The 9900-nt window shown below is 65.8% G+C and overlaps 1 protein-coding gene across 2 annotated transcripts in view; it reads left to right on the plus strand.

The window, feature by feature from the left end:
- Positions 1-9900, plus strand: part of SDK2 (sidekick cell adhesion molecule 2) — a 44923-nt gene that overhangs the window by 29300 nt on the left and 5723 nt on the right. For both annotated transcript variants that reach the window (XM_015646137.3, XM_015646138.3), the window contains 29 exons: positions 218-301; positions 370-564; positions 730-846; positions 949-1116; positions 1313-1415; positions 1604-1780; positions 1863-1999; positions 2157-2304; positions 2373-2513; positions 2589-2770; positions 2955-3070; positions 3672-3867; positions 4049-4147; positions 4473-4664; positions 4743-4864; positions 4943-5052; positions 5302-5452; positions 5561-5798; positions 5874-5989; positions 6106-6295; positions 6473-6571; positions 6753-6947; positions 7025-7226; positions 7379-7482; positions 7590-7660; positions 7762-7897; positions 8825-8881; positions 9085-9186; positions 9318-9433. In XM_015646137.3, coding sequence (XP_015501623.1) covers positions 218-301; positions 370-564; positions 730-846; positions 949-1116; positions 1313-1415; positions 1604-1780; positions 1863-1999; positions 2157-2304; positions 2373-2513; positions 2589-2770; positions 2955-3070; positions 3672-3867; positions 4049-4147; positions 4473-4664; positions 4743-4864; positions 4943-5052; positions 5302-5452; positions 5561-5798; positions 5874-5989; positions 6106-6295; positions 6473-6571; positions 6753-6947; positions 7025-7226; positions 7379-7482; positions 7590-7660; positions 7762-7897; positions 8825-8881; positions 9085-9186; positions 9318-9433 — 4064 coding nt within the window. The remainder of the gene's footprint in view (positions 1-217; positions 302-369; positions 565-729; positions 847-948; positions 1117-1312; positions 1416-1603; positions 1781-1862; positions 2000-2156; positions 2305-2372; positions 2514-2588; positions 2771-2954; positions 3071-3671; positions 3868-4048; positions 4148-4472; positions 4665-4742; positions 4865-4942; positions 5053-5301; positions 5453-5560; positions 5799-5873; positions 5990-6105; positions 6296-6472; positions 6572-6752; positions 6948-7024; positions 7227-7378; positions 7483-7589; positions 7661-7761; positions 7898-8824; positions 8882-9084; positions 9187-9317; positions 9434-9900) is intronic.

Below are 9900 nucleotides of genomic sequence, written 5' to 3' on the forward strand. Positions count from 1 at the left end.
CCTCCCTGTCCGTGCTGGGTGAGCTCCTGTCCATGGACACCTCCCTGTCCGTGCTGGGTGAGCTCCTGCCCGTGAGCAGCCCAGACCACGCGTGCCATGAGCTGGGGCAGGCTCGGCCCCGGGGCTGGGATGGGAGGTGATGGGAGGGGCACTGCTCAGCCCAAGGACCCCGGGGAGATGCTCTGTGCCCGTTCCTATTCCCTGGTTCTCTCGGCAGAGCCCCCGCAGTTCGTCAGGGAGCCGGAGAGACACATCACGGCCGAGATGGAGAAGGTGGTGGCCATCCCCTGCCAAGCCAAGGGTGAGCTGCTCCCCGGCACCCCCCGCTTGCTGCCACCCCCCGTGCCTGACACGGCTGTACCCGTGCAGGTGTCCCCCCTCCCGAGATGGCCTGGTACAAGGACGCTGCCCTCCTGCACCTGGAGAAGCTGTCCCGCTTCCAGCTGCTGGAGGACGGCAGCCTGCAGATCAGCGGGCTGGTCCCCGATGACACCGGAATGTTCCAGTGCTTCGCCCGCAACGCGGCCGGCGAGGTGCAGACCACCACGTACCTGGCCGTGACCAGTAGGTGCCAGCCCCCCTCTGCCCTGGGAGTGGGTGATGGGTGGGATGTGCCCCTGGCTCAGTCCCACAGGGGGCTCAGGGACCCCAGGAAACTCTCCTGGGTCAGGTCCAGGCCAGGCACAGGGTGTGAATTCAAGGGGGGGCTGTGCACCTCTGTGCCCCCAGGCATCGCCCCCAACATCACGCGGGGTCCCCAGGACAGCGCGGTGATTGACGGCATGTCCGTCATCCTCAACTGCGAGACCTCGGGGGCGCCGCGCCCGGCCATCACCTGGCAGAAAGGTAAAGGGCTGGGGACAGGGCTGTCCCCCGAGCCCCGCCGTGGGGCTCGCTGAGCTCAGCAGCGGTGGCCGCGGCGCTGACGGGGCTCCGCCGTGTCCCCAGGGGAGCGGGTGCTGGCCAGCGGCTCCGTGCAGCTGCCGCGCTTCACCCTGCTGGAGTCGGGCAGTCTCCTGGTGAGCCCCGCGCACCTGCCCGACGCCGGCACCTACACCTGCCTGGCCACCAACTCCCGCGGCGTGGACGAGGCCTCTGCCGACCTGGTGGTGTGGGGTAAGGGACTCGCGGTGGGCCCGTGTCACCTCAGCCGGGAGAGAGGGACCCTGCCTGGCTCCCTGGGGTGGGACGGAGCTCTCCGGGGGTGGGCGCTGGGTTTGGTGGGTGCAAACGGGCGCTGTCCCTGCTGCTGCCATCCCCGCGGTTCCTTCGGTGGTGGCAGCTCCCCGGTGGTTCTTTGTGTCCCTCGCAGCGAGGACACGCATCACCGACCCGCCACAGGACCAGAGCGTCATCAAGGGCACCAAGGCCGTCATGAGCTGCGGGGTCACCCATGACCCCAGTGTGGATGTCAGGTGGGTGAGAGGGTTGGGGAGTCCAGGGACCCCCGGCTTGCCGCCCAGGCTGCTGTCACCGCTGTTCTGAGGAGGGAGATGGGGAATCCTCCACCTCGGCCCCGCGCTGGTGGTCCTGCAGTGCCACCTGGTGCCCTGCGACAGCTGGGGGGCTGCGGGGCACCAGCGCACCTGGGTCTCCCCGGCAGGTACGTGTGGGAGAAGGACGGGGCACCGCTGGGCCCCGAGAGCGGTCCCCGGGTGCGCCTGGACGAGGTGGGCACCCTGCACATCTCCCAGACCTGGTCGGGTGACATCGGCACCTACACCTGCAAGGTGATCTCGGCCGGGGGCAACGACTCGCGCAGCGCCCACCTCCGTGTCCGGTGAGACCTCCCCTCACCCCGCCTGCTCCCCCTGCCCGGGGCTGTGCCCCTCCCTCCTTCCCTCCCTAACCCCCCTGTCCAGGCAGCTCCCCCACGCCCCCGAGAGCCCCGTGGCCGCCCTGAGCCCGCAGGAGAAACGGGCCATCAACCTCACCTGGGCCAAGCCCTTCGACGGCAACAGCCCCCTGCTCCGCTACGTCGTGGAGGTCTCCGAGAACAGTAAGGGGCTGCTCCCACCCCCCCGGGCACTGGGAAATGTCCCCAGAGTCACCCTGGTCACCTCAGGGAGCTTGGGGACCCCGGGACTCTTCAGCTGGGCAGGGGACCCCAGTGTCCTGCAGGTCAGGTCCCCACCCTACTGTCCCCTCCTCCCCAGACGCGCCCTGGACCGTGCTGCTGGCCAGCGTGGACCCCGAGGTGACATCGGTGACAGTGCGGGGCTTGGTCCCTGCTCGCTCCTACCAGTTCCGCCTGTGTGCCGTAAATGACGTGGGCAGGGGACAGTTCAGCAAGGACACGGAGAGGTGAGTCCCGGCCGGGGTTCCCGGGGGGGCTGGTGACCCTGGGTGCTCACCCTGCCCCACCCCTGCAGGGTGTCCCTGCCCGAGGAGCCGCCCTCTGCGCCCCCCCAGAACGTCATCGCCAGCGGCCGCACCAACCAGTCCATCATGATCCAGTGGCAGCCGCCCCCCGAGAGCCACCAGAACGGGGTCCTCAAGGGCTACATCATCCGGTGGGTGCCAGCCCAAGGGTCCCCAAGTTGCTGTTGGTGGGGACAGTGGCAGCTCTGACAGCTGCCGGTCCCCAGGTACTGCCTGGCCGGGCTGCCTGTGGGGTACCAGTTCAAGAACATCACCAATGCTGAGGTCAACAACCTCCTCCTGGAGGATCTCATCATCTGGACCAACTACGAGATCGAGGTGGCCGCCTACAACAGCGCCGGCCTGGGGGTCTACAGCATGAAGGTGACAGAGTGGACCCTGCAGGGAGGTAGGCAGGGACGATGGGGGGTGGGCAGGGCAGGTGGGCACCCCAGCATGGGAGGCAGGAGGATGGGTGTGGAGGTCCCAGGGGGACTGGGATGTGCTGGGAAGGGATGAGCCAGGGTGGGCACCCAGCTGGTGGAGGGGACCTTGTGGAGCTGTCGCTGTGAGCTGTCCCTTCATCCTGGCAGTGCCCACGGTGCCTCCAGGGAATGTGCAGGCTGAGGCCACCAACTCCACCACCATCCGCTTCACCTGGAACCCCCCCAGCCCCCAGTTCATCAACGGCATCAACCAGGGCTACAAGGTGAGGGTGATTCCCAAAAACAGAACAGCCCGTGGGGAAAACATGGCCAACCTCCACAAATTGTCTTGGCTCCTCCTTGTGGAAATCCCAGATTTTAATTGGATCTCTCCTGACTGTTAAAATAATATTTACTGTTATTTAACACTTGCATGGGCTTGGAGTCTCCCATGTTCTGTAATTAATTCCAAATTGCAATTAATTCAAATTTACATTAATGAAATTGAATTAAAACATTAAACTTGTGTCTTAATCCACTCGAAAGAAGTTCGGGAATTTAATTGCCGCTGGATGAGATAACCAGCGTGAGTAGGATATTTAACATTCTTATTAAATGCCACTTAGTATTTTTGATTAGTATTTTTAGGGCCTAATTAGTGTTTAATTAAGTTGCTAGAGGCTATCTTGCACAATACCAATTAAATGCCCGGCCATCCCTCCTGGATGCGGGCAAGGGGGGATCCCGCGCCGTTATCGATGGAGTTAATCACAGCTCCGTAAACAGTGCCGTTAATTGATCGTTAATCAGCGCCGAATTAATAAGAGGAGGCCGGAGACGGTCACGGACATTGGAAATCTCCATGGCGGTTCCCTTCTCCCACAGCTCATCGCCTGGGAGCCGGAGCACGAGGACGAGGCCACGGTGGTGACGGTGCGACCCAACTTCCAGGCCAGCGTCCACGTGGGCTTCGTGGCGGGGCTGCGCAAGTTCACCGAGTACTTCACCTCGGTGCTGTGCTTCACCACGCCCGGGGACGGCCCGCGCAGCCCCCCGCAGCTGGTGCGCACCCACGAGGACGGTACGGGGAGGCTCCGACCCCCGCGGGATGGACCCTGCCCGTCCCCCCGTTTCTGTCCAGCTGCTGAACCCCGGGATGCCCCGTCCAAGGGGAGCCCCCTCCCCGCTCGCTCCTCACGGGGGTCCCGTGGGTGCCGAGGGCTCCTGCGCTTGGGGGCTGAGTCTGGGTGTCTTTTGGGCAGTGCCTGGCCCTGTGGGACACCTCAGCTTCAGTGACATCCTGGATACATCCCTGAAGGTCAGCTGGCAGGAGCCTCTGGAGAAGAACGGGATCCTGACGGGTAAGGGAGCACCAGCGGCTCCGCCATCGGTGCCTTTCCTGCCCCACAGCATCTCCCCCTTTTCCTGTCCTGTCCCCACTGTGCAGTGTCTCCCCCATGTCCCATTGCCACCCCACGGCATCACTCGTGTGTCCTTGTCCTCCCCCACGGCATCTCCCCATTGTCCCACCCCACAGCATCTCCCCATTGTCCTGTCTGCTTCCCACCCCGCAGCATCTCCTGCCTGTCCTGTCCCTGCACAGCCGCTGGGGTGGGTGACACGGGTTAGGGTGACACAGGGGGTGACACAGGGGTGACACCGAGGTGACATGGGGGTGCATTCCAGGCTACCGGATCTCGTGGGAGGAGTACAACCGCACCAACACGCGGGTGACGCATTACCTGCCCAACGTCACCCTGGAGTACCGTGTCACCGGCCTCACTGCCCTCACCACCTACACCATCGAGGTGGCTGCCATGACCTCCAAGGGACAGGGACAGGTCTCCTCCTCCACCATCTCCTCAGGGGTCCCCCCAGGTGAGCACGGTGGTGGTTTTGGGGTGCTGTGTGCAGTGCTGGGGGGCCGGTGCCACCCACCCTGCCCTGTCCCCACAGAGCTCCCCGGTGCCCCCACCAACCTGGGCATCTCCAACATCGGCCCCCGCTCTGTCACCATCCAGTTTCGCCCAGGTTATGACGGCAAAACCTCCATCTCCCGCTGGCAGGTGGAGGCACAGGTATAGGGGGGCTCTGGAACAGGGGTCAGGGGGTGTTTGGGGGTAGCTGACACCACTCACCCTACTGCCATCCCACAGGTGGGCCAGAACGGCGAGGCTGGGGCGTGGGGGCTCGTGCACCAGCTGGCCAACGAGCCCGACACCCGCTCCATGGAGGTGCCCAACCTGAAGCCCTACACCTACTACAGGCAAGTGCCAGGGCGGCGCTGCCGTGCCATCCTTGGGGGACCGGAGCCCTCTTGTCCCCCACTCTGACCTCCCCTCATTGTCCCCTCCAGGGGACCAGAGCCCTCTTGTCCCCCACACTGACCTCCCCTCATTGTCCCCCCCAGGGGACCGGAGCCCTCTTGTCCCCCACCCTGACCTCCCCTCATTGTCCCCCCCAGGGGACCGGTGCCCTCTTGTCCCCCACTCTGACCTCCCCTCTCCTCCCTCAGTTTCCGCATGCGGCAGGTGAACATTGTGGGCACCAGCCCCCCCAGCCTGCCCTCCCGGAGGATCCAGACCCTCCAAGCCCCCCCGGACATGGCCCCTGCCAACGTCACCCTGAGGACGGCCAGCGAGACCAGCCTGTGGCTGCGCTGGATGGTGAGGGACGGCCGCGGGTCGGGGGCGGGGTCTGCGCCTGCATGAGCTGAAGGGGGATGGAGCTGGGGGGGCTGTGGGACACCAGGAGTGACAGCGCCTGTCCCTCAGCCCCTCCTGGAGCAGGAGTACAACGGGAACCCTGACTCGGTGGGGTACAGGATCCGCTACGCGCGGGCGGACGGGCGGGGGCAGCCGGCGCTCCACGTCATCCGCGACCGCGTGGAGCGGGAATTCACCATCGAGGACCTGGAGGAGTGGACGGAATACCGGGTGCAGGTCCAGGCCTTCAACGCCATCGGCTCCGGGCCCTGGAGCCCCTCGGTGCTGGGACGCACCCGGGAGTCAGGTACCGCTGCCTGCCCGGGAGTGGGCACCCACCTGAGCCAATCCGGCCACTGACCCTCTCTGTCCCCGCCTGCAGTCCCCTCCTCCGGCCCCAGCAATGTGTCGGCAGTGGCCACCTCCTCCAGCAGCCTGACGGTCCGATGGAGCGACATTCCCGAGGCTGACTGCAATGGGCTCATCCTGGGCTACAAGGTGAGCTCCTGGCCGTGGGCATCTCAGCTTTCCCCTGCCCCCGGCTGTGCTGCCCCAGCAGCTGGTGCCCCCCAGTGCCAGCCTGGCCCGGCTGTGCCACACGGGCTGTGTTCCAGGTGCTGTACAAGGAGAAGGGCTCGGAGGTGCGTGCCCGGTTCTGGCTGGCCGAGGGCAATGCCTCCCGCAGTGCCCAGCTGGCCGGGCTGGACAAGTACACCCTGTACGAGATCCGGGTGCTGGCCTTCACCAGGATGGGCGATGGTGTCCCCAGCCGGCCTCCTGTCCTCGAGAGGACACTGGATGACGGTGGGTGACAGCAGCTGGGTGGGCTGGGGGGTTCCCTGGGTGCCTAATCCCATCCTACCCCTGTTCTCCGGGGCGATCCCTCTCCCCCTGACCAGGACACCCGGGGCTCCTGTTCCCAGGGGATGGGATCTGGCACTTTCCCCCACTTTCCAGTGACTCCAGTCTCTCCCCGCGCAGTGCCCGGGCCCCCCGTGGGGCTCCTCTTTCCTGAAGTGAGGACCACCTTGGTGAGGCTCATCTGGCAGCCGCCGGCAGCACCCAACGGCGTCATCCTGGGTAGGTGGGAGCATCCCGGGCACGCCGCGGGGGGATGCAGAGGTCGCCGTGGGGAGGCAGACATCAGCTCCCCGGGATCTCCTGAGCATCTGGGAGCCCTCAGGGTGATGTTCCCTGCTCGGATGTCGGTCCCGGGCTGGTGTCCCCTCCCCAGCCCCAGCACTGCGCTCCCTCCCCGCAGCCTACCAGGTCAGCCACCGCCTGAACACCTCGGCGGTGGCCGCGGCAGCCGTGGAGGTGCTGGAAGCCAGCGCCCGGCAGTTCACGGCCACCGGCCTCCAGCCCGAGGCCACCTACCTGTTCCGTGTCACCGCGCAGACCCGCAAGGGCTGGGGCGAGGCGGCCGAAGCCCTGGTGGTCACCACCGAGAAGAGAGGTAACGATGGGGGGCCTGGCCTGCGGCGGGGGGCTGGCGGTGTCCCCGCAGCGCTTCCAGCCCCTCGCCTCCCCCAGCCCGGCCGCAGCCCCCCGGGAAGCCGCTGGCTCAGCAGGAGGAGGTGCGGGCCCGGAGCGTGCTGCTGTCCTGGGAGCCGGGCAGCGACGGCCTCTCCCCCGTGCGCTACTACACCGTGCAGAGCCGAGAGCTGCCCGACGGGGACTGGGCTCTGCACTCCGCCCCCGTCAGCCACAACGCCACCTCCTTCGTCGTGGACAGGTGAGGGGCTGCTGGGTGATGACGCTTCGGGGTGGTTTCCCCGTGCCTCAGTTTCCCCGAGTGACGAGAAGCGCTGGTACAGGGTGGGAGGGAGGGAGGATCGGGGGCGACCCGCTGGCTGCCCCGTCCCCACCGCGCTCCGCTCCCTGCAGGCTCAAACCCTTCACCTCCTACAAGTTCCGTGTGAAGGCGACGAACGACATCGGGGACAGCGAGTACAGCGAGGAGTCGGAGTCGCTCACCACCCTGCAGGCGGGTCAGCACCTCCTGGGGCAGGGCCAGCGGCCACCCCCGTGCCCAAAGGAATTCCTCCTTCGCCCTGGGCATCTCCGCAGCCTCACCACCCTCTTTCCACCCCCACAGCCCCCGAGGAGGCTCCCACCATCCTCTCCATCACCCCCCACACCACCACGTCGGTGCTCATCCGCTGGCAGGTACCGTCCCCTCTGCCCCGCCCTGGCAGGTGGCACCTCGGGCTGCCAGGGAGCCCTGGGTCAGAGCAGCCTCTGAGTGCCTTCCCTGGCTCCCCTTGCAGCCTCCGGCTGAGGACAAGATCAACGGGATCCTGCTGGGGTTCCGGCTGCGCTACCGGGAGCTGGTGTACGACAGCCTGCGGGGCTTCGCCCTGCGCGGCCTCGGCCACCCCGGCGCCGGCTGGGCCGAGCTCGCCCGTGAGTGCCCACGGCCCCAGCGACCCTGGGGACAGGGACTGGGGTGACCCGGGGGTGGCAGGAGGGGACCTGGGCAGCGCAGCATCCTGTGCTCCACAGCATCTCCCGGGTAGCAGGGTCAGGCTGTGCCCCCTGGAGCTGTCACTAATAGACACGAAGTAGGAAATGAGGGTTCATATCACAGCAGCAGAGGTTTTATTTTTTCAGAAGGTGGAAAGTCCTTATTTCGAAGTTTTCAACCCTTTTTATGAGGTGTTCTGATACAGGTTAACCCGATTGGTGCAAGGAACAGCACCTCTCTCATCCCATTGATGGGAGAAGAGGAAAAACATTTCACAACATCAGTGTCATTGTTTTGAGAGCTAAAATCTTATTTACAAAACAGTTTTTGAGAGACAGAAGTTTCCCAAAGGACTTTCCCTTGGGAAACAGATCAGCCACCGACAGGCTGAACCCTCTCAGGTTCAGAAAATCTTGTCCACTACGGGTTCCCTTCTTCTACCAGCTCTGTGGTCCCCAATGTTCTCTTGTGTTGTCACTGGCTCTGTCCCACTGTGTCCCTGTAGCTGAGGTGGCCACACACAGGCTGTGAGACATCCTGCTGTGTCCAGGTGTGCTGCTGTCCTCAGCCCCTGCAGGAAACAGGGTCACATCCACTCTGGGAGCGCCAGGGACACGAGTGATGAGGGCAGAGCCCAAGACAGGACCTGTCCCTGTCCCCTGTGGGGACCCCAGTGTGCAAACCCGGCTCCTGCCACTGAGGGGCTGCAGGATGGAAAGGCTTCTCGGTGCTGGGGCACCTGGGGGTGCCAGAGCCCTTCAGGGGAGCCCTGGCCAGCCCTGGGGTGGGGGCTGTGCTGGGGTGGGGGGCTCAGAGGCAGGAGCCCACCCCTGCCCTGCACTAACCCCTCCTGCTCTCCTGCCCAGCCGTCTATGCCGTGCACAACCTCAGCGAGGTGTCCCTCACCCAGTACGAGCTGGACAGTAAGTCATCACCCCCTGTGCCCCCCACCTCCCTCTGTGTGTCCCCCACTGCCACCCCCGTGTGTCCCCTCACTGCTGGGACCCCTCCATCTGCTCCTTGGGGGGCACCCCTTCTTCCCAACAAGGGGGGCTCTGCCAGGTCCCCCGGGGGGAGCGGGGCTGCCCCGGCACGGGGAGGGTCCCACTCGCCCTTTGTCCCCCAGACCTGAGCAAGCACCGGCGCTACGAGATCCGGATGAGCGTCTACAACGCCGTGGGCGAGGGACCCCCCAGCCCCCCCCAGGAGGTGTTCGTGGGGGAAGCGGGTGAGTCCTGGCAGGGCTGCCCCTCCCGGGGGCTGCAGGAGGGGGGCTCGGCTGTCCTGGAGCCCCGCACGCAGCCGAGGCAGCGCATCCCCCGCAGCGGCGCGGTGACACTGTCCCCTCCCTCGGCACAGTGCCCACCGGAGCGCCCCAGAACGTGGCTGTGCAGGCGGCCACGGCCACGCAGCTGGATGTCAGCTGGGAACCGCCCCCGGTGGAGAGCCAGAACGGCGACATACAGGGCTACAAGGTACCTGCTGTCACCTGGCAGCTCGGGGACACGGGGGGCTCTGGGGAGGTGCTGAGTCCCCGGGGGACACTGGGGGTGCCTTGGGGAAGGGGCTCTGGGAAGATGCTGGAGTCCCGAGGAGATCCCGGGTGAAACATCCCGATGCCGAGCGGCGGCGGAGCAGCAGATGGCGCCGTCAGCCCTGGAATGCGGCCGGAATGCCCCGGGATAGAGCTGGGATGTGTCGGGATGCATCGGGATAGAGCTAGGATGTGTCGGATGCCCCGGGATAGAGCTGGGATGTGTCGGGATGCCCCGAGATGCAGCCGGGATGCCCCGAGATGCAGCCGGGATGCCCCGAGATGCAGCCGGGATGTGTCGGGATGCAGCCGGGATGACCCGGGATGCACTGGGATAGAGCTGGAATGTGTCGGGATGCAGCCGGGATGTGTCGGGACGCAGCCGGGATGTGTCGGGATGTGTCGGGA

This window comes from Parus major, chromosome 18 (genome assembly GCF_001522545.3).
Source record: "Parus major isolate Abel chromosome 18, Parus_major1.1, whole genome shotgun sequence".
Classification (NCBI taxonomy): Eukaryota; Metazoa; Chordata; class Aves; order Passeriformes; family Paridae; genus Parus; species Parus major.